The sequence below is a fragment of the Rattus norvegicus genome, chromosome 6 (assembly GCF_021556685.1).
Source record: "Rattus norvegicus strain SHRSP/BbbUtx chromosome 6, alternate assembly SHRSP_T2T, whole genome shotgun sequence".
Classification (NCBI taxonomy): Eukaryota; Metazoa; Chordata; class Mammalia; order Rodentia; family Muridae; genus Rattus; species Rattus norvegicus.
The window spans coordinates 31,718,680-31,740,826 of record NC_141539.1 but is presented as its reverse complement, the minus strand read 5'-3'; the positions used below and the strand labels follow the sequence as shown (position 1 = coordinate 31,740,826).

Here is a 22,147-nt window from a genome sequence, read left to right as displayed (position 1 = left end):
CCTTTGGGAATTCTTGGTGCTGTAGACTTGAGAAACAAGATAAGAATGTTATATGAACCTCAAATTTTAAAGGTTTCACAAAAAAGGGGGACGGGCAGATAGCGGGTTTGGGTGTTGTAATGGGGAAAGGAAGCAGAGGGGAGAGAAAGAGAAATATAAATTGCTTAAAGTGCTAAGGACATGCCCTGAGAACTACTGCAGATGGGTTTCCGGCTCGGTGGCACCATCCCCCCCCACCTCCCCGCTCCCCATCAGAAGGAAATCAAAGCAAGATTTCAAACCACCTCTCTACCTGTCTGGGTGTTTCAGAACTGCCGGGTTCCTAGTCCCACCCACTCCGCCAGTCAGAGCAGGCTGCACCGAGGACCTGGGTGTTGAGTTTGTTCCTTTGTTTTAAAAAAATGGGTTAGCTTTCTGTGAGCCAATAGTAGACTGGCCCTGTGAGGAAAAGCAACAAATACGTGAGCCAGATACGGGTCAACTTGGTTGGCAGTGGAGCACAGGTGTGGCGGAAACCTTTCCCAGACCTCGACCATAAAAGCGAGGTTGTTTTATAAGTGCTGGGCACTGTAGGATCCGGCCGGTCGGAGGACTGCACCCAGCCAGAGGGCACCGGGAGCAGGAATCCGGGCCACCGCCGCATCCCAGCATCCAGAGCATAGGGGTCGCTGGCTCCTGCGGCTAGGTCTTCCCTTCTGGCTCGGGCCTCAGTGAATGGACCCCCGCACTTCAGCTAACGGAGAAAATGTCTTTCGCATCATCAGAACAACATGCTTTATACTTTCATCACGCCGAAAAACAAAGGAAACCTGGAGCAGAAGCAGCAAGCACGATTCGTAGTCCCAAACACCGAAACTAACGTCTGCTTAGCGGGAGGAACGCCGCCCCGGCTTTAGCCTCAATTCGGCTCACGGCGAGCTCCTGTGCAGGGTGCGAGCACGCCAGCCCGTCTTTCCTTCAGGTCCCGGCTCCTTTAGCTTGGGAAGAAACACACGAATTAGAAAAAAAAAAAATTCTTGGTAAGCATTAGAGGGAAAACCGCAACATGGCAAAGCAGCGGAGCCTTCGATAGCTCAGTTGGTAGAGCGGAGGACTGTAGTTCGTGTGATATGGCAATCCTTAGGTCGCTGGTTCGATTCCGGCTCGAAGGACTTCGTGCACTACTTTTTTAGCCACATCCCCATGTGGAGGGGAAACCGCTTACTTGAGGATAGGCAGTATATGTGCCTAGCTACTGCTGACCTAGGGTAAAACACGTAGGCAGTTAAGTAGTCGGAGTACAATGTACCTTGTCCGCGCATTAGGGGTAAAGAGATAGTGACATGTACTTCAAGTAAAATTCTTATTCCTTATGTGTTTATTACATGACTCAGTTTCAAAACTTTGTTGAGAGTTCCACTCGGAATACATTAGAAACCGTCCTGTCAGAAAACTTTGTATAGGTCACGGGAAGGTACAACACTACAGCTGGGGGATTAGCTCAAATGGTAGAGCGCTCGCTTAGCATGCGAGAGGTAGCGGGATCGATGCCCGCATCCTCCACTTCCTTTTGCTACACCATCAGGTTCAGGATCTGTTCTCCGCGTTTTGTTACACAGTAGAGCGAGGAGCGCGGTATGCAAAGATCGGCTTCACATGAATTTTTCTTATTCGCAGGTAAGTCTTTTCCTGTTTCCCGCTCCCTGCTTTGTCTTTCCCGCCTCGGGGAGGCGGGCCGTTAACTGCCTACAGAGAAGACGCCTTCTGAGCCTCACACGGCGGTGGCCCGCGGAAGCCCCCAAACGGCCCCCTCACAGGTACCTGCCAACGTGCACGGAACACTGCGTGGCGACCAATGGCAGTGCGCTTTACTGGGCGGGTAGCCAGCTGCAGCTGCGGCCAATAGGCAAGAGACTTCTTGTTTCCTGGCAGAGTGGGGTCCCGGCACCGCGGCTCTCTGGTTTTGTGTGGGTCCCGGGTGGAGGGCCCGGGTGCCGGGGCCCGAGGTGCCGCCTCGCTAGCGGGAAAGGGAGCGGGAGCAGCGGCCCGGAGAGAGGTGAGGGGCTCTGTGTGGACTGCGGCCCCGCCGGCAGGCCCCGCCCCCTTCTCTCAGCCGCTCCGCGGGAGCCCCCGTCGAATGCCACCCCGCCCCCCCGGCCTGCGGCGGCCCGCCAACCCCGCCTCTGGCTGACTACCTCGGCTCCTGTGGCCTCACCTCTGACCCCTAGGACCAGCCTTCCCGTCCTCCAGTATATCTGTCTCGACCCCTCCCACGCCTCCAAACCCCACCCTGCCCCGGACCCGCCAGGCAGTGCGAGGGTCCTCGGGAATCGAGGAGCTGCCTGCTGCTTCCAAGCGGGACTCTACTGGCCCAGCCTTCCTAGGGGTGCTTAGGACGCCCGTTACCCACACCTTCGAGGGTAGCTTTTGCACGGGCTCGTGTCTACAGGGCGGGAGGATGGAAACAGACCCTAATTGGAACTGAGGTTCAGGGCAGGTGAGCAAGTGGCTTTGGCCGGGTATAGGCTACGTTTTCATAATAGGCGTAGTAAAAGGAAGGGGGTGGTAATAACGCTCTTCAAGGTCTCAGAGAAACGACAATATGATTCTAGTCAATGCTTGTGAAGACAAAGAGGTAAAGAAAGGAAGCTACCATTTACACTTAGAAACTTGGTTTTTCCTGCTCTGGGCTGTTCAGTACAAAGCCAGTCTAGGAAATTTTAATACGGCCCCTCCCTCATACAGTCTGTGGCAGTCATCTGACCTCTAGTCTCTGCTCCTTGGGTTGTTAAGCTTGAGAATCTAGCGTTTTTCAACTCAGCTATGGAAGCCACTGAGCATTCGACTTGGGAACAGTGGCGATGTAGTAAAATAAGGTGTTTTTAGGTCACTCCTACTCCTTGGGTGTCCAGAGACAAAGTTGTGCCCCCGCCCCCCCCCCTCTCTCTCATTGCGTCCCTATTTCTCTTGATCCTGCTAAAAGGCTACTTCTATGTTCTCTAAGAAATAGAGCGTTTTCCTTCATAGAGTACTAAAAACATTTCTTATTTATCCAGAGATACAAAAAACATTGTTTCATTTTCTGCCTCTCCTCCCTATCCCAACTTTCATTTTTTTTCTTCAGCTCTCAGGGCCTGTGTGGGGCAAGAGGATGCTTTCCCAGCCTCACCATGGAGCTGCGCTGTGGGGGATTGCTGTTCAGTTCTCGCTTTGATTCAGGGAACCTAGCCCATGTGGAAAAGGTGGAGACTGTGCCTAGTGATGGGGAAGGCGTAGGAGGGGCGGCAACAGCCCCCACTAGTGGTTCTGCTTCTTCCCCTGACTACGAGTTCAACGTATGGACGCGCCCAGACTGTGCTGAAACAGAATATGAGAATGGGAACAGGTATGAGGACTTAGAGGGTGGGTGGGAATGTCCAAGTGCCTGTAGTCAGTTCTTTGACTTTGTACTTGCTAGCCCAGTATCTCTTCTAACCCCTTCTCCCTTTCCTCCTTAACAAATAGGCCTTTGCTGTTTGGACTTGATTCAGCTTTCTCCCCACATCCTCTCTGACCCTCCCACATCCAACAGCTGCTCTCTCTTTTGACTCTCAGGTCATGGTTCTACTTCAGTGTCCGGGGAGGAACTCCAGGAAAGCTTATCAAGATCAATATTATGAACATGAACAAGCAGAGCAAACTATATTCTCAGGGCATGGCCCCCTTTGTGCGCACATTGCCTTCCCGGCCACGCTGGGAACGCATTAGAGAGCGGCCCACCTTTGAGGTAAGTTCTTCATTAGGAGGAAGGACTGGGTGTTGGTAGAGGAAACACATTCCTGAGAGAGTCCCAGGCAGGTGCAAACCCCTACGTTTTAGTATCTTCTTTCTTCCACCCCTAGCTGGGGTCCAAGATGAGCCCCTGCTTCAGCAAGCCTGAAGAAGCTGGTTCACATATGGAAAGTATCAGATGGGAGGGAGTTGGTAAAGGTGAGAGAGGCATGAGGTCAGTTCCCGGTGTCCCCCACCGGAGGAGCTCAGTGCTGACACAGATGACATGTTTCCCCCCTCTTCCTCCTCTGCTCCCCAGATGACAGAGACACAGTTTGTGCTATCCTTTGTTCACCGTTTCGTAGAGGGCCGAGGAGCCACCACCTTCTTCGCCTTCTGCTACCCCTTCTCCTACAGTGACTGCCAGGATTTGCTAAGTCAGCTAGACCAGCGCTTTCCAGAGAATTACTCTGCCCATAGCAGGTGCTAATCCCATTCTTATCCTGCTATACTGTGGGTTCTGTAGCACTGCTGCTGCTTCCGGCGTTTGTCCTAAGAGCTCTCAGCCAGAACATCATCAGTCTTTCCCCTGTGTAGAGTGTAGCGTGTACAGTTGGAGAAAGGTGCTCCTTTGCCACCATAACCAGCGTTTCACCACCTGTTCTCCCTTCTCCCACCCGCCCAAGCATGCCCTGCTCCAGTTCTCTCGAGCCATCCTGAATTTAGCCAGTACTGTGGCTGCTCAGCACGTCTACTGTACAGAAATTAATCTGTCCTGATGTACCACAAACCAGGAAAGCAAGAAAAAAAAATCACCCTTAAATAACGGGTGAAGGAGTGATGACAGCAAGAGGGCTCAGTGCATACGGAAGGGAGCTTGCTGCCAAGCCTGACAGTATGAGTCCGTCCCAGAACAAACATGACAGGAGGAAAGAACCAGCTCCTACAAGCTGTTCTCTGACCTCCACATGTGTTATGGCATGTGCACATGCATGTGTGCTCATGCAAGAATACACACACATATGCTGAAAACTTCAGTCCTATATTCTGCATCTAGCAGTGCAAGCCCACACATATCCTTATCCTCACCAGTTCAAAGGACTATGAGGCCCCAAAGGTTATGGTGAGGGACCAGCTAACATAAGTCCTAGGCTGGCAATGCTGCATGCCTCTCGCTAGGACTTGAGGGACTTCTGACTGTTGATTTCATCCCTGTAGTCCTCTGGATAGCATTTATTACCACCGAGAGCTTCTCTGCTATTCTCTGGATGGACTTCGGGTAGATCTACTAACAATCACCTCCTGCCATGGGCTTCGAGATGATCGGGAGCCCCGTCTAGAGCAGCTATTTCCTGATGTTGGCACTCCCCGACCATTCCGTTTCACAGGCAAAAGGGTAAGTGGGAAGAACATAAGAGGTGTGTTCTTGGGTGGAAGAGATGGCTGTTTTAAGAATACTTGATACTGTGGTTCAAAGGATCCTTGTTTGGTTCCCAGCACCCACACTGTGCGGTTGCCTGTAACTCCTGCTTCAGGGGAGGCCTCTGCAGGCACCCACATACAGACACATTGACATACACAGAAGTAAAACAGTACTCTAACCTTATCCTATTTCCAGCCACAGTGGGTAGCTCAAAGCTGTTACCTCTACACATTCTGGACCCAGCTTAACTTGTAGCCTAGGGCAGAGGATTACAGTCTGTACCTCTGGGAAAAGCCAACTAGAAGTCTCAAGGCTCTTTCTGCCTCAGCCACCCTTGCCCACATACTGTCAGGGTAGAACTATAGCACCACTGACCTCCTGTCTGCTTCCTTCTCCACCTCAGATATTCTTCTTAAGCAGTAGGGTTCACCCTGGAGAGACTCCATCTAGCTTTGTCTTCAATGGCTTTCTGGACTTCATCCTTCGACCTGATGACCCCCGGGCCCAAACTCTCCGTCGACTCTTTGTTTTTAAATTGATTCCCATGTTAAACCCTGATGGTGTGGTCCGGGGCCACTACCGGTAAGTAGCCGAAACAGCCTTTCTGCCTTTTCCCCAGTCTCGTGTCTCACTTTGCTGTGAAGGTCAGCCAGCCTTCTGGCTGGTTTGTATTTCTAGTCCTCTTGTACCCTAACCAGGGCAAGCCCCTCTAATCTTCCAGTGAGCTGAGAGGGGATGTAATTCATGTAGACACATCCTGAGTGGGAGCAAAAGCCGGTGAAGACTAGCTGGGTCGAGGGGACTGTCCTTGGACTTCTATGGTGGTGTGACAGCAAATGAAGGAAGGAAGGCTTCTGTCTTTCCCAGCATGATTTAAGCCTTTCACTTTATAAGTCTCCAGTGTCCTTGTCTCCTACCCTAGTGTCTCCTCTGGTGGCCCAGACATCTAGAGCCTGTTCAGTCCTGTCTCCCTACAGCACAGACTCCCGTGGAGTGAACCTGAACCGTCAGTACTTGAAGCCCGATGCTGTCCTGCACCCAGCCATCTATGGCGCTAAGGCCGTGCTGCTTTATCATCACGTGCACTCGCGCCTCAACTCCAAGAATCCCTCGAACCAGCAGCCCAGCAGCCTTCATCTTCCTCCTGAAGTTCCTCTTTCTGACCTCGAGAAAGCTAATAATCTCCACAATGAATTGCACCTTGGGCAGTCACCTGATGGGGAAAACCATGACAGGTGGACTGAGACAGAGCCGACAGAAGAAAAGACTGACCCGGTGTGGATTATGCCACAACCGATTCCTGAACTTGAGGAGCCAGCCCCTGACGCCATCCCCCCAAAAGAGAGTGGTGTTGCTTACTATGTGGACTTGCATGGACATGCTTCCAAAAGGGGCTGCTTTATGTATGGAAACAGCTTTAGTGATGAGAGCACACAGGTAGGGCTCTTAAATATTGTGTGGCAGGAGGTACTGCAGGTTAGGAGATAAGAGTTAGTTACAAACAAGGCGGGAGGGAGACTTTTAGAGGAGCAGGGAGACCTATGCATACTACCTCTGTGCAAGCTTCAGAGGATGGAGAAATGGCACTAGGGCCTTATACCTTGGCCATTGTATCATGATGTCTGAGGGAAGAGCAAGCTCCAGGACTCCAGTCTTCCATCCAGCTTTGAGGAGCAGAGAAGGGAAATTGGGAGGAGGGAAACCTAAACGCTTAAAAGAAATAATGTTCAGTAGTGAGGCTTGAAGAAACCTTGCTTACTGCCGATGGTTGTGATGGCGTATGTGTCAGAGTCATGTGACTGACTGCTTTATTTTCCTTGCCCTTATCCCTTCTTTCTCTGTCGTCTTCTGAGTTGCCTTTTCTTCCCCCAATACAGGTGGAAAACATGCTATATCCAAAGCTCATCTCCTTGAATTCAGCCCACTTTGACTTCCAGGGCTGCAATTTCTCTGAAAAGAACATGTATGCCCGGGACCGTAGGGACGGCCAGTCCAAGGAGGGAAGTGGCCGTGTTGCAATCTACAAAGCCTCAGGGATAATCCACAGGTTGGGAGGAAACTGGCATAGTTGAGAAAATAACTAATTTAAAGGAAAAGAATACTTATTCCAGGGTGTTTGAGGGGCTGGAACCACCCAAGTCTTCTCAAAAGAAAGCCTCAGTTAGGAAGGTTGGCATTAATCTGGGAGTTTTATTTTTGGAGGTCTTCCTGGGCACATGGTCAGTTGTTACTTGGGAATTATTAGAATTTTCTCTTGGTCTTTACTTGCTTCAAAGTGGTTACTGTCATAGGCCATCTACAGTGTCCCTCAGTGTTCTGTTGTAACACCTGTTTAGGCAGGACACTGATAAAGATCTCTGTGTCTTAGCTACACACTTGAATGCAACTACAACACTGGACGCTCAGTCAACAGCATCCCTGCTGCCTGCCATGACAATGGGCGCGCCAGCCCCCCTCCCCCTCCGACTTTCCCCTCCAGATACACTGTGGAACTGTTTGAGCAGGTACGACTCCATAGAGTAAGTGGGAGAGGGGAAACCCCAGTCTGGGAAGAATTGACACCCATCTCTAAGATCCTCTGCAGGGTTAGCTGTCAAGGTGAAAACACAGGCATAACTCCTGATCCCAATCACAGACTTTATTTACCCTGGCACATCTAAGTAAATATGTGGTCTGAGCTGATCTCCCCATGGGTTTGAACTCCTAGGTTCAAAAGCACCCCATTATTGTAGTCTTGGTGTATCTTTTTCTAGGCACATAGGAGAAATAGAACTGTAGGTTGTAAACAGCACAAGCTCTTTCTTCAGGGAAATTCCTGGTTCCATGCACACCAGCCTCTGCCCTGAACAGCAAGTTGTAAATGGACTTGAGATAAAGAACCAGGGCACACCATTCAGAGTATCCACTGTTAGGCCCAGCCTCCTCTCTCCCGTCATGCTGTGTACCACGCCCCCAAACAGCACTAGGTTAGAGGGCGAAGACACTGAACCACACCCAACTCCCCAGGTGGGACGAGCTCTGGCCATCGCAGCACTGGACATGGCGGAGTGTAACCCATGGCCCCGAATCGTGCTGTCGGAACACAGCAGCCTCACCAACCTGCGGGCCTGGATGCTGAAGCACGTGCGCAATAGCCGAGGCCTGACCAGCACTGCAAACGTGGGCCTGAACAAGAAGCGAGGATCGCGGACTCCTCCCAAGAGTAACAAGTAAGGGCCTCGCCATGGAAGGAGAGAGCAGGGAAGTTGACCCGTTAGTGCTGAGCTCCTGGGGAGGCTGCCTGAGAATGTTTCCTGGGGACAAGGAAACTGGAAAAATGACCTCAGCTCCGGAGAATGGGATGCATCCACTTCCCTTCCACCTAAAGCCACATGGAAGGGAGCGGAAAATCAGGCCAAGGGACTGCTAGATCACAAAACTCACTGTCTTTGTGGCAAGGGCGTGGCAGGTCTCAGGTTCCAAAGTTGTGAATGACTAAGTGAAGAGGGTCCTAGAGCCAGCAAAATAAGGGAGACATTCTTTGTGAAGTCAAGCTACTTAGGATGAGCCTTCTAAGATGAGCTGGCATGTTCCAAGTTAGGCCCTCATGCATGGGCATACATTCTTTCCCTTGTTCCTGGGTTCCTATGCCCTTTCACCCCAAAGGTGAACTTTAATTGCCATATCCTGAGGAAACTTCTCCCAGGCCGGGGGTTTAACTAGCATCTGCTTTTTTGCAGTGGATTGCCTGTTTCCTGTTCTGAAAATGCCTTGAGCCGGGCTCGAAGTTTTAGCACTGGTACAAGTACTGGTGGTAGCAGCAGCCAACAAAATTCTCCACAGATGAAGAACTCTCCCAGCTTCCCTTTTCATGGCAGTCGGCCTGCAGGGCTGCCAGGCCTGGGCTCTAGCACCCAAAAGGTCAGCCATCGGGTGCTGGGCCCTGTCAGAGGTAAGCCAGTCTGGGAGCCCCTGCAGCAGGTGTTTGGTTGTTTGGGGCAGTGCTGGGGGGAAAGAGCTTGAAGACATACAAGGGGCAAATCAATAAAACTAGTCTGTAGCAGAAGACTCTGCAGCCTCTCCTGCGACCTTGTTCCCGCGGCATATCTTCAGAGCAATACTATGGCCAGCTCTAGGAAGAAGTCTCGGGGAGTGTAGCTTCAGCACATGCTAGGAGCCAGGAACATTCCCAAGGACAAAACACTAGCTAAAGCAGTGCCAAACCCAGACATGGAGCTTCATCAAGGACAATGTCCCAGTGTCGTCTTGTTGGCAGTAGGAGGAAATGTCTTAAGAATTTAAATGGCAGCACTGTAGAATGAAGAACGCTACCCACTGCTTCTGTGGGCTGAAACTTCCTGGCTTCACAATAGTGATATCGAGATCCAGTTCTTCCAAAGGAAAGCAGAACCGAAGCAGCTCCTATTGTAGGCTTAGAACCAACGGCCGTCCCTTTCCCAGCAGTGCACAATTGCTCAGCTAGTAAGTACCCTTGGGTCTTACTCCTTAAGAGAGTCTGGGTCAGGAGTTTATGACCAGAATGTGGGCTTGGAAGGGCCTGTGGTGGGAGAGAGACTTTTGTAGTATTACTCTAGAAATATATACCACAAATCAGTGATGTTGATATGTTCTGAGTCATAGCAATCTTGTCAAGACATGGAGCCTGGAGCTAAGAGCTGTGTTGTCCAGCTGTACACATTTTTGTGAGCATTTTTCTGCTATTCAGTTTTCAACCTGGCTTTTGGAATGGTCCTGATGATATGCACTGGGTTACAGATACAGTGTCTATAAATCTGACTGATAGATGGAGAAGCCCAGCTTCAGTTAATTAAGGTGGTCCCATTCCAAACTCCCTCTGAGATTCTAACTTAGAAATAATCATATGTATCGTGCTTTAAAAATATTAAATTAGTAATAATGCTTCATATTTAGATAGCATTTAATAATAAGAGAGTATCACAAATAGTTTCGTGTGTCTAACCAGGTCCTGTAGGGTGGATGATGGTCCCATTTTTCTGATGAGAAAACTTTAAGGGGTTGGGGATTTAGCTCAGTGGTAGAGCGCTTGCCTAGCAAGCACAAGGCCCTGGGTTTGGTCCCCAGCTCCGAAAAAAAGAAAAAGAAAAAAAACAAAAAAAAAAAAACAAAAAAAAAAACAAAAAACAAACCAAAAAAAAAAAAAAAACCCATGCAGGCCGTTTGGAGAGCCACTGTGGCAGGTCATAAGTAATTAAAGAATGCTCAGCTAAGAAACAACTTTGAAGAACAAATAGTATGTGGCTTGACAAAAGCAGCCTTCCAAAAATGAGAATGACAGCCATGCTCAGAAACAGCCCCTGGGCAGACAGCAAATCTCTATACTTAGCTGCGTCCTCACCCACAAAGTTTGGTGAAGACACGTGGGAAGTGTTTTGAAAACAAGGATGCTGAATTGAATGAGGGCATATGGTAGCTATAGTTGATTCTAAGGAAAACTGGAACAAAAGGAACTGCACACCTGGACAGGCAGATGGGCTTGCAGTCATCGACACATGAGCTGACCTGTACCAGAGTCTGCAAAGGAAAGAAACCTAAGAATTAGGACAGAAGCAGCAGGGCCCAGTAATGGTAAAAGACAGATGAACTGAGGCTTAAAGCTGTATGCTGCTGGAAAGCTATAGTGACATTAAGACAGTTGGAAAAGCAAAAGTGAACAGCCATTTAAACAGGTATAGAGTCCTTAAGACGCCTATGGAGGCTCTTCTCTCTTCCCTCTTCTTGTCTCCATCGTCCTCAATAAACCTCTTCCACGTGAGGAAAAAAAAAAAGACATCTATGGAGATGTCTTCTTGGCAGAACCATAGACAGGGCAAGTGAGGGGTTGGAGATTTGGGTCACCATATAGAAGTGACCCAAGAGAGAAGGCACAGTTCCTCAGGTGAACAACCTTGGAACAGAGCTGGTTAGAGAACCACTGTCCCTAAGACTTGCATAAATAGTTGTACATGGCAGGAAACTGGCTTTAAATCAAGGGGTCAGGATGAACAGTTTTTGTTTTTTTTTTAAGATTGATCTTATGTATATGACCACACTGTCCTTGACACACCAGAAGAGGGCATCAGATCCCACTACAGATGGTTGTGAGCCACCCTGTAATTGCTGGGAATTGAACTCATGACCTTTGGAAGAGCAGCCAGTGCTCTTAACTGCTGAGCCATCTCTCCACCCCAGGATGAAAGTTTTATCAAAATAGACACTGTAGGGAGTTTAAAAGTGAGATTTAAGACATCTAAGAGTTCTCTGGGCATTTAATGGCACAATTCTTTGAAGACCCTAAGGAAGGAAGGCTGGCTCTGATTTTAGATAGGGCTGCAATGCAAAGTAATTTGGACATCGTATCTTCAATCAACTATGGAGAAAACTTACTGTTCAGTGTGATCTGTCCTACCATGTTTTTTGTAACATTTGTTGCCACACCTCTGGCTCTTTGACTTCAACCACAGCAAACAATATGGTTTATTTATATTTGTGTATCATGTGACCCTATGTATGTCTGTGCATAAAAGCGCAGAGGTGTAGAGGGAAAAGAACAGCTGGTGGGTGTTTTCTCTTTCTATCATGCTGGTCTAGGGAACTGAGCTCAGCTTGTCAAGCATGCTGTGTTTCCGCTCACCTATCCTGGCTGGCCTGTTTTCAAAGCTAGGAAAAGCAAGACACCAAACCTCAGAAATGTTAACTTGAAATGTGCTGTATTTTACAACCCCCAAATTTGGATTGTGATAACTGTTATTTTATTTGAATTTATTTATAAAATTCAGATGTCAGGTGTGGTGGTGCATGTATGTAATCCCTCACTTGGGAGATAAAGACAAGGCCATCCCTTGACTAGATAGTGAGTTTGAGACCAGATTGGACTACATGAGACCTATCTACCCACCCACTCCCCATAAAGAAAATTCAATTACTGTTCATATTATATTTAACTATACATTTTTTATTGGTTTTATTGATTTGAACAAACATGAGAGTGGAAGTTCCAGGCAGTTTTCCCAGAAAAGACCTGGCTAGCTCAGCGAGCAGCGTAAGGCAGCCGGGGAACTGGTGTGAAAGGCACTGTCTCGAGCTGTGAGGCAGCAGATGTAAAAGGCCAATGAATCTCCAACATCAAACAGGAAAGCTCCTAACACAGGAGGCCAAAAAGTTTAAGTCCTAATTCGTAGTACCTGACCTTAGGGCAGAGTCTACCTGACTCTCCCCAGCAGCAAAACATGCTCTACCAAGTACCTTCCCAGGCCTGTAGCACAGTTCCAGTCTATTGTCTCAGAAACGATGGCAGTTGCTATGCTAGCTGCTGTGGCTACAGGGGTAAAAAGAGGTCATTGGAGAATACAGAAGTGAGAAGTCGGGTGTGCACTGCAAAAGCAGAGGTGCACAGCCTGGGGCGGGGGTGGTGGGTAGGGTGACAAGGCAGCCTCTCCTGTACATTACACAGGCATGTAAGGCACCTAGCACACAAGTCCATAATATCATACAGCAGCTGCCTTCAGTTTTGCATTCCCGAGATCTTTGCATGATCCTCACCTTGGCCCTTCAGCTTATCCAGCCAGACAGTGGTGTGAAAGAAAGGCACTTAAGTATGGAGGTGGAGCCTTTAGCTGTCTTCCTACCAGGACCCTCGCACCAACCCTCAGCTCTGTCACTTGAACTAGATTATCACTACAACTTTTCTGGTCTACTCCTTGGCTCTGTTAACAGGCAACCTTTAGTAGAGAAGGTAATGCCCACCAATCCGCGAGTTTCCTCTGCAGGGAGGCATAGGACTTGCTGTGTTGCCACTTCTATTCTTTCAACTGCAAACAGTGTCGGGCAATGTCCCCAACACTAGGACCTAGCACTGGGCCTAGCATTTCAGTGTTCAGCAAACACTTAATGTGTTAAATGTAAATCTTTCTAATTCCTGTAGGGTTATAAGAGCCATCTGTGTGAGCATTCAAGGATTCAATAAGCTCTACAGGGAAAGATGTCCCAAAGACATTTTAGAGACGATGGAGAGTCTAGGTATAAAACAATAGATCAATGCTGCCAACTCTGAGGCTCAGAACATGCATGCTAACACTCCAGGTGAGGCAGCCTGGCTCAGCGTACCAGAGCATGGCTCCAGTCCTATCTGGCTAGTCCCAGCTGGGAACAGTGAGATACCATTACTGCCTTTGGAAGCAGAGCTGATCAGTCCCCTATGCTCTGCAGTAAGCTTTTATCCTCTCAGCAGGAATGGATATGGCCTGTATTAGCAGGAGGCAAAGTCGCAACACAAAAGTGAGCCAACTGCCTGTTCACTGACAGGAGGCAGGCTTTCAGGCAGCTTCTCCCCCCCCCCCCCCCCCCCCCCCCCGGAGCTGGGGACCAAACCCAGGGCCTTGCGCTTCCTAGGCAAGCGCTCTACCACTGAGCTAAATCCCCAACCCCTCAGGCAGCTTTTAAGAACTGATGAAATATACTATCTTTAATACCCTGTGTCTCAGACCAGTCTGATTAGGGCTCTCAGGATCTAGTCTTCATTCTGCACTGACCTTTTTCCTCTTTATTTATCTGGTTTGCTCCATCAGAAGCTTTAGTCAAGTGTATGTGTGTGTGAAAGAATCTCATATAGCCCAAGGCAGACTCAGAACTCATTCACCCACAAGGGCCTTGAATTCCTACTTCCTGCTCCCACCTTCAGGGTGTGGGGATGACAGGTGTGCATTAGCATATCCCAGTCACTTTATTACTTCCTTCCTCAGGGTAAGGTGAAGGTTCAGCCCATTTGCATGATTTCAGCTTGCCTGTGTATGGACTCTGATCTTCTGCAAACCCTGTTATTTCTGTCTTCTGTGCTGATTAACATGCTTTTATTTTTGTGGCAAAATCTCACTATATAAACCTGGCTAGTATATAACTTGCTGTATAGATCAGGCTGGTTTTGAACTCAGAGATCTGAGCACCTCTGGGATTAAAGGTACACATTCAGTCCCAACAGACATGCTTTTGTATCCACATTTTAACCAGAATCACCAGGTCTGTACACTTGAATATCACTGAGTCACGGACGGTGGCTCATGTTTCAGGCTGGTGTGGTCACAAGTCTGACTTCTGATATTCTGTCAGTGTTTCAGCTGACTCCCACTGCCCCCTAAGCTCTGGTTTTGTGCTTCTGCTTTCCACCTTAGATGCTAATTGGTATCCAGTGCAGTCACGTAGTCAAAAGGGCTTCCATCCTAAGAACATTCATTCACTTTGAGATCAATCATAGGTAACTTCAATTTAGAGACTTCAGAAATACTCTTTGAAACAGGGTCACTAAGCACAAGCTGGCCTAGAACTTGTGATCCCCCTGCTACAACTTCTGCATGCTGAGATCACAGGCAGGCCCTGTTATGTACATGCCTGGCACTGCCTGCTATAATCCAGTACAGACAAGATGAAGTTACCGTCACTAGCCTCCAAAGTTAGGCTTTTCATACTAACACATGTAGCTTGTATTAGAGGTCATGTAGAATATTGGCATTACCATTTTATTTGGTTCTATGACGATCCAAAAGTATCTGGCACCTGCTAAAGCTGCTGAGCCTGCAGTTCCCCTATCCCATCATCTACATCGTCTCTCTGGAGTCCCACCCCTCAGAACTCGAAGTAAAGCCAAAGAATACACCAGAGTACTATCCTAAAAGTTACGGATGTCTTAAACTTTAAAGGGCCACTGACCTATAAACAACCACTAGCCATGTGAAAAAGAAAAATAAAAAGGCTCTGAGAACTAATTCTGCCTGAAAATGGCCAAGGCAACATTTACAGGGAACTGTTACTTGAGAAACTCTTACATGGAAAATAATCAAGGCACTCCCTAAAAAAGAGAAACCAAAATTTCAAAGGACCCACAGCCCCCCAGCAACAGCAGCTGAGGTATGAGTGATCAAGTCAGCATCTTAATGACAGGTGGCCTGGACACACAGCAGACAGGACTCTGGATGGGCTGCAGTGAAAGGGTTCGAGTAAAAGACCTCCAGAATTTGGGCTGGAGAGATGGCTCAGTGGTTAAGAGTACTGACTGCTCTTCTAGAGGTCCTGAGTTCAAATCCCAGCAACCACATGGTGGCTCACAACCATCTATAATGGGATATGATGCCACCTTCTGGTGTGTCTGAAGACAGCAACAGTGTACCCACATACATGAAATAAATCTAAAAAAAAAAAAAAAAAAAGACCTTCAGAATTTAGCCACACGTAATACATGCATACAATCCAAGAATTTGGGAGGAATGTTTGGCAGGAAGACCAAGAGTTTAGGCCTAGCCTAGGTTCTATAGAGAGGAAAGTCTGGATTACACAGTGAAAATCTGTCTGCAAACATTGCTTCTCTCTTACCCAAGCTGTGGTGATTTTTTTTTTTTTTAAAACCAGGCTTCTATTTTAGGATAACGTGGTGGCTGTGTAAAGGATGGATAGTTTTGTTTTGTTTTTTTCTTTTTTCTTTTTTTCGGAGCTGGGGACCGAACCCAGGGCCTTATGCTTGCTAGGCAAGCGCTCTACCACTGAGCTAAATCCCCAATCCCTGGATAGTTTTTTTTTTTTTTTTTACTTTTTTTTTTTTTAAAGATTTATTTATTTATTATATATAAGTACACTGTAGCTGTCTTCAGATACACCAGAAGAGGGCATCAGATCTCTTTACAGATGGTTGTGAGCCACCATGTGGTTGCTGGGAATTGAACTCATGACCTCTGGAAGAGCAGTCGGGTGCTCTTAACCGCTGAGCCATCTCTCCAGCCCCCCTGGATAGTTTTTTTAAATCAAGCTGAGAGAGAAAGGAAAGTGAGTGAGTGAAAAGACGTGGTGTCTAAGTCCACTGCAGTGGAAGGACCATTAGGATTTGACAAAACAAATATAGAATGCTGGGATTAAAGGCTTGCCATTATGCCCAGCTGGATTTGACTCCTAAATGCCTAAACATGACGGGCGCAAGCTCTAAGGTTTACAAATTGAGCTAAGCTGAGGGTTTGATTTTCACCAAAAGTTAGAGCTTCACTCCCTGGATCAGATTAGAATTCCTCAGAAGCAATTTTGCCACCAGGAAGAATGAAGTAAGCTTTCTAGCAGACAGGGACAAGGAATGGGACTGAGGAGAAGACAGATTTGGTTTGGCAATCAGGAACTTAACAGGTAGGAATGTCTGACAGGACATTCTGGGAGAAAAGGGCCTTAGAGATTTAAAGATTTAAGAGAAGACCAAGGGGGGTTGGGGATTTAGCTCAGTGGTAGAGCGCTTGCCTAGCGAGCACAAGGCCCTGGGTTCGGTCCCCAGCTCCGAGAAAAAAAAAAAAAAAAAAGAGAAGACCAAGGCCAGATGGCTGGGGACACTGGTCCAAAGTGGCAGGAACAGCAGTGAGAAGAACAGAGTTAGGAAAAAAGCCCTGCAAAGCCCTGTTTTAGAAGCCAAGTTCAGTAACTTTAAACAAACTGGTAGGATGAGATACAGATGACTAGAATATTGGGTGTCTCATGGAGTGGGCAGCTGATTTGTTAAGAGCTTGATCTTATATGTCTCATTTCTTGATCGATTCCCTGCTTGTGTCCTTTCCCTCAGAGCCCCGATGCCCAGACAGAAGGCGGCGGCAGCAGCAGCAGCAGCAGCAGCAGCAGCAGCAGCAGCAGCAGCAGCCACTGAACCAACGCTCTACAACAAGCAGCCTAGCCCCATCCCCAACTCTGGCTAGTGCTAGCCCAACCTCCTCCCGAAACATGGGCTCCTGCCTCCTGCCCAATTCACTCAGCTTATCAGGTTGGTACCCACTGCCCCTGAGTCCTGAGTTGTTCAGCTTCTTCCCTTCTCTACCACCCAGGGCTTAGACAGGCTACTACCTCAGCTTCAAGAAGCTTCTTCAGCCACAGCCACACTGCTACTTAGCCTGGACTTCTTTCTTGGCCTGATACATATACATACATACATACATACACACACACACACACACACACACACACACACACACACACACACACACACACACACATATATATATCAGACCAGATGCTATTCTCCTAGTACTGCCTCCTCCTAACATGTGCCTTTGGCCTTTGCATAGGAGGCTGGGCTCAGTGGAATGAACTCGTGAAATAAAGTAACAGTTAACATATGTTGAATGTTCACTCTCTACAGGCACTGCTCTAGACTGTCTAGTCCTCACTTTTACAGTTTAAGACCTGAGGACTTTTTCTGCCTGCAAAGTACTACTTACAAGTTCTCTAACTCCAAGAGCTAGGAATGGTGGATAAAACCACAGGCTTTTCACCTGTCATTACTACAAATGGCATCCTATACTCTAAACCTAAAACCATACCCAGTTCTTTTACGTTAGAAACCCAGTGATATAAAGAACTAAATGGGGTTCTTATTCTTTTTCCTTTTTTTTAAACGGGGTTTCTCTTTGAAGACCAGGCTGGCCTCAAACCCACCTGCCTCTGCCTCCTGAGGGCTAGAATTAAAGGCGTGCACCACCATGCCTGGCAGCATTGTTTTCTATAATTGAATCCAATATAGACTGTACTAACCTGTCCATTTTTAATCAGTGTTGTACAGAATGGACTTGGGGTTTTTTGTTTTCTTTCTCCTTTTTGAGACAGGGTCTGTGTAGCCCTGGCACTCACTGTGTAGACTAATCGGCCTTGAACTTCCAGAGATCCACCTGGCCATTATGCCCAGCTGGACTTGACTCCTAAATGCCTAAACATGATGGGTACAAGCTCTAAGGTTTACAAATTGAGCTAAGCTGAGGGTTTGATTTTCACCAAAAGTTAGAGCTTCACTCCCTGGATCAGATTAGAACTCCTCAGAAGCAATTCTGCCACCAGGAAACAAAGACAGGGTTTGGTTATTACAGTGGAGAAGAACCTAGGGGTAAAGAGCACACAGTAGGTTAAGGTCGAGATGGTACTAAACATCCTGCATGCACAAAATCACCAACAATAAAAGACTACACGGGGTTGGGGATTTAGCTCAGTGGTAGAGCGCTTGCCTAGCAAGCGCAAGGCCCTGGGTTCTGTCCCCAGCTCCGGGGGAAAAAAAAGAAAAAAGAAAAAAGAGACTACACGACAGTCTCTCAGCAATGCTGTGAGTGAAGTGCTGTCGGGATAGCTCACAAGCTGAGCACTGAGCACTGGTTTAGCATGAAATCCTAGGTTTAATCCCCAGCATAATAAAGGGAACAAAACAAGGCCAAGAAACGGATGTAAAGGAAGTTACCTTCTCTTCTAGTCCTGCCTTGATGATCAGTTCCCCCTGTTCTCTAGGGAGCAGCTGCCCATTCTCGTCTTCAGGGGACAAGCCAGAGGCTGTCATGGTGATTGGGAAAAGCCTACTAGGGGCTGGTGCTCGGATCCCCTGCATTAGGACTCGTTTGCAGGTAAAATTTTTAGGTTCTTTCCATGTCCATGCTAACATTAGCAGAACCCAGCAGGACACTATTCTGAGCACAGGGGTGGGATGGGATAAGGGGTGCTCATTCCAGCTTTACAGACTTTTAAAACCAGCCTGTCAGAGTTGCTGTGATGTCTGTGTTAACCTGCCCAGTCCTACTCAGCCAGGTTTCTTGCTTGCTTCAGACTCCATTGTCCCTGCCAGATGCACCCCCAACCACAGCCTGCTAGCTTTGGCTTTCCTACCCGTCCTTAGCTTCTCCTCTCTTTCTGACCAGACCTGCCAGAGGAGAGTTTCCGCCAGGAGGGGTCCCGGATTCCCCAGGTAACACATCTGGTTACTGCTCCTAGTAACAACCCTACCATCACCTCCAACTCAGACAAGCTTCCCTTCCTAGTTTGATTATAGCTAGAGGCAGAAGCCGACTGGACAGGTGAAGCTTAAGCTGCTCTGGCAGGGGCGGAGGCTGAGAAAGCTGAGGGATATGTCAGTCCACTACCAGTTTTCTTCTTAAGTGTTTCTCTACCTCTTAGCCATGGGATGAATACCCATGGAAGTGAAATGCTGGGTCTTTGCCCCCCTTAGATAAGTAAGACCTGGTAGGCTGTTACAGATTGAATGTGGACTTCTATAGCTGCCACCCTGTCTCATCATGCCCAGGAGTTCAGGGTCCTAGCACCTCTGCTGACTTCTGTACTAGATTCGTAAGCATGGAAACTCTAAAGCAAAAAAGCCTCGTGGAAGAACCCGACCTCTTAGTCTACCCCTGTCCACACAGGCTAGGCCCAGGTTGGGCCGGAGCTCACCGCCGACTCGCAGAGGGATGAGAGGCTCAAGCCCCACATCCCCCATCCCCCAGACCAGAGAGAGCAGTGAGCTGGAGCCGGGACCCCGCTCTGCTACACCAGGGTGAGCACCGGAGTCCAGTCCTTCATCCCACCCCTCATTTCTACTATCCTTCACCCCCATTTCAGCATTCAGGATAATGGTCTCACTTTCTTACTGATCCCAAAGACTAAATGCACTTTTATTAAGAATCTAGTTCCTGATTTTTATTGTACCATCCTCAGTCTTCACTTCAAAGTATACCTTCTAAGTAGTCTCTTCAGATACTAGCTAGCTGATTCTAGTAACAGGCAGTAATAAATCCGCCTCTCCCGACCCAGCTACACATTTCCCTTTTCACCTCCCAGCCCCTGATTTCCTGTCTCTTCTCTGTTACAGGCTGCCTCAGGCCGGCCCCCCACGGCCCCGCTCTGCCCCCGCCTTTTCTCCTATTTCCTGTATTCTATCTGACTCCCCATCCCGGATTTGTTACAGCAGGGGGCTCTTGAACCAATGTGAGGTTTGTTTTGTCCCTAAATCTCCACCACTCACTATCTCTCCCAGGGTCTGATAATGCCTTTACCTTCGTGTCCAGGATATAGCCCTAAGGTGAGGGGACACAGTGAAATGATACGTTAGTCCCGTCTTCCAGCTGCTCGTGCCATGTGACAGCCATAGCTCCTTGGAATATCGGCCACACTCGGACTCAGCTGTCCCAGGCCTTGCAGAACATCACCTTGAGACAGAACAAAACAGGGACCTGCCACCCCCTTCCCTCCCTCCACAGCACAAGATTTTGGGACCACAAAAAAATATATATATATCTATATTTTTGTATTGGGGGGAGGGAGTAGAAAAGAAAGCAGCCCCTATACTGGGCCCTATTCAGTGGCAGCTTCTTGTTCCATAGGGTTAAGGAAGACTTTGAGGAAATAAAAGTTGTTTGGAAAAATCCAGGTGTAGTTGCTTTGTATGCTGTGATGGGTAGGAGAGATGAAGTGAAGTGTGAAGGCCCCTCACACCCTCCATCTTGCCTCAGACTATGTCCTGGAAGCCTAGAAAAAAGGGGAAAGACCCGAAGTAAGGAAAATGCTGCAGCTTCCTTTCAGGGCTGGGGGAGGTCCTTAAGGAGCTGGCCCCCATCTAACCCATTTCCCTTTATAATATTAAGCACACTTGGTTTCCAGACTCTGCCCCTCCCTTTTTCCTCTATGCTTTCTGTTTGTAGTTAACCTAACAGCCACAAAACAAAGTCCTTGGCTTCAGAACATGGAAATAATCTTCATCTTTCACTACCATGCCCCTCCCCCAAATCTACCTAAATAAAGCCTCAGGTTCCGTGGGAAAGTGGGGCTGTTAAGGGCCTGATCCCCCATACTTGGCAGTTACTGCCTTTGTTTGTACTGGTGTCAGCGCCTCCGTGTAACCATAACCTATAACTTGAGCCTCTATCTACTGGGAACCTCAAAATGGGGAATGAGGAAGGCTCTGAAAACTCATCCTCATACAAATAGTAAGCCGTTTAGGAGAATTAAAGCAGAATATTTCAAGGCACTGTACACAATGCGAACAGAAGGGCTCGATTCTGGACTATCAAGCTCGGCTCGACACTTTGACTTGAAGTTCCTAAATCTGCAGGCCCTGGATCGGCCTCACCACTCAGCTGTCCGAAGTCTGTGCGCTACTGCCCCGACCGTTACCTGGGGCGGAGAAAACGCCACTTTCATTCCTGCTTCTTGGGGTTATTTACTGCCACGTAGTGATAGAGGACCACAAGCAAGAAAAGCGACACGCCCAGCATGTTGGCGAAGATGGCGAGCTGCACGTCCGTGATCATCCTGTGGACAAGGGGAAGGACTGAGCCTCGGTTCGGACACTCCTTGCTCTCTCACCAGGCTAGATCCTTGCCACCACGATCCAACCTCCTCCGGGTTCGCCTGTGAAACGAAGCCTGGGAGCGTCTCACCTGACTAGCTCCACCCGACTCCGACCCTACTGCCACACCAACTCGAGGTAGGCAACCTAAGCCGGAACTTCGTAGTGCTAGCCGGGGAACAACGCAGCACTTCCGGCTTCTCTACCCGGCCGACTTGTCTGCTCCGGCGGCGCGCGCACAATGAGCAGGTCTTGGGCGGAGCCTCGAAGGGCCGTCCCCCAACCCCCCGCGGGGGCGGAGCGGGACACGGGCAGGGCCTGGGATCCCGCCAGTGGTCGCAACTGGCCGCAGCTGGCTGCAGCTGGCGCGGCGGGATCCGCGGTTAGCTTGCGAAGCTGTGGTGACAGCCTCCCTGGAGCCCAGGAGTGGGTTTGGGTGAGGGAGCAGCAGGCGGGAGGCTGGGCCTGACCTCTAGGTTCCGACCCACTTTCCTGCATGCTGCCCACCCTTTGCTTCCCTGTCCGACCCAGCCAGGTGCTTCCTTTGGACCCTGCCCTCCCGGTCCCCTCCCAGGCTCGCTGGCGTGGGGATGGAGTGGAAGGTGATGCAGAATGGGGACAGGATTGAGGATTCTGATGCCCTCACGGATGCTAGTCTTTATGAAACCACATCCTACCAAGCAAGCGGACCATGGCAACTTACTTGACCATTGCCAGTCTCAGACCGACTCCCTGTCTCCACCCCACTCCTGGAGGTGGGCGTCGGAATTAGGGGGGACTCTCTCATAATCAAAAACCAAACGTGGGACCTCAGCCAAGTGGGAAATCACCCCCCGGATGTGAAGGAGGGGGTGGGAAAGGAAGGGCTGGGGCAAGCCATTAGGGGTCGT

At 48.9% G+C, this 22,147-nt stretch overlaps 2 protein-coding genes and 1 non-coding gene across 16 annotated transcripts; 2 read left to right on the top strand and 1 right to left on the bottom strand.

Annotated features, from left to right (window-relative positions):
* Positions 1 to 484: 484 nt before the first annotated feature.
* On the top strand, positions 485 to 20,336 carry Agbl5 (AGBL carboxypeptidase 5). Of its 13 annotated transcripts, XM_087553710.1 has the most exons (18): positions 654 to 1,019; positions 1,565 to 1,796; positions 3,104 to 3,364; positions 3,574 to 3,745; positions 4,049 to 4,212; positions 4,948 to 5,125; positions 5,556 to 5,734; positions 6,130 to 6,589; positions 7,030 to 7,199; positions 7,521 to 7,656; positions 8,159 to 8,361; positions 8,872 to 9,083; positions 16,731 to 16,925; positions 18,431 to 18,543; positions 18,835 to 18,881; positions 19,336 to 19,466; positions 19,782 to 19,897; positions 19,978 to 20,336. In XM_087553710.1, exons 2-16 carry the CDS (start codon positions 1,636 to 1,638, stop codon positions 19,382 to 19,384), a joined length of 2,700 nt encoding a protein of 899 aa, XP_087409836.1. In that variant the 5' UTR covers positions 654 to 1,019; positions 1,565 to 1,635; the 3' UTR covers positions 19,385 to 19,466; positions 19,782 to 19,897; positions 19,978 to 20,336.
* Positions 1,063 to 1,151, top strand: Trnay-gua3 (transfer RNA tyrosine (anticodon GUA) 3). Its single transcript is given in 2 exon segments — positions 1,063 to 1,099; positions 1,116 to 1,151. It is a non-coding gene; the product is annotated as a tRNA-Tyr (tRNA).
* Positions 20,193 to 21,417, bottom strand: Ost4 (oligosaccharyltransferase complex subunit 4, non-catalytic). 2 transcript variants are annotated; one of them, NM_001134691.1, is made up of 3 exons: positions 21,349 to 21,417; positions 21,083 to 21,220; positions 20,193 to 20,437 (listed from the first exon to the last, which is right to left on the bottom strand). In NM_001134691.1, the coding sequence occupies exon 2, from the start codon at positions 21,217 to 21,219 to the stop codon at positions 21,106 to 21,108; it is 114 nt and encodes a 37-aa protein (NP_001128163.1). In that variant the 5' UTR covers position 21,220; positions 21,349 to 21,417; the 3' UTR covers positions 20,193 to 20,437; positions 21,083 to 21,105. The 2 variants fall into 2 exon arrangements, with proteins under 2 accessions (NP_001128163.1, NP_001128162.1); NM_001134690.1 differs by having other exon boundaries at positions 21,083 to 21,389.
* Positions 21,418 to 22,147: the final 730 nt, after the last annotated feature.

What these genes read in the sequence shown, in the direction of transcription:
- Agbl5 (XM_087553710.1), top strand. Translation starts at nt 1,636, where the DNA reads ATGAATTTTTCTTATTCGCAGGTAAGTCTTTTCCTGTTTCCCGCTCCC. An exon ending in TCCGTTTCACAGGCAAAAGG is followed by an intron (nt 5,126 to 5,555) that starts GTAAGTGGGAAG and finishes TCTCCACCTCAG; the next exon opens with ATATTCTTCTTAAGCAGTAG. An exon ending in AGGGGTCCCGGATTCCCCAG is followed by an intron (nt 18,882 to 19,335) that starts GTAACACATCTG and finishes CTGTCCACACAG; the next exon opens with GCTAGGCCCAGGTTGGGCCG.
- Ost4 (NM_001134691.1), bottom strand. Translation starts at nt 21,219, where the DNA reads ATGATCACGGACGTGCAGCTCGCCATCTTCGCCAACATGCTGGGCGTG.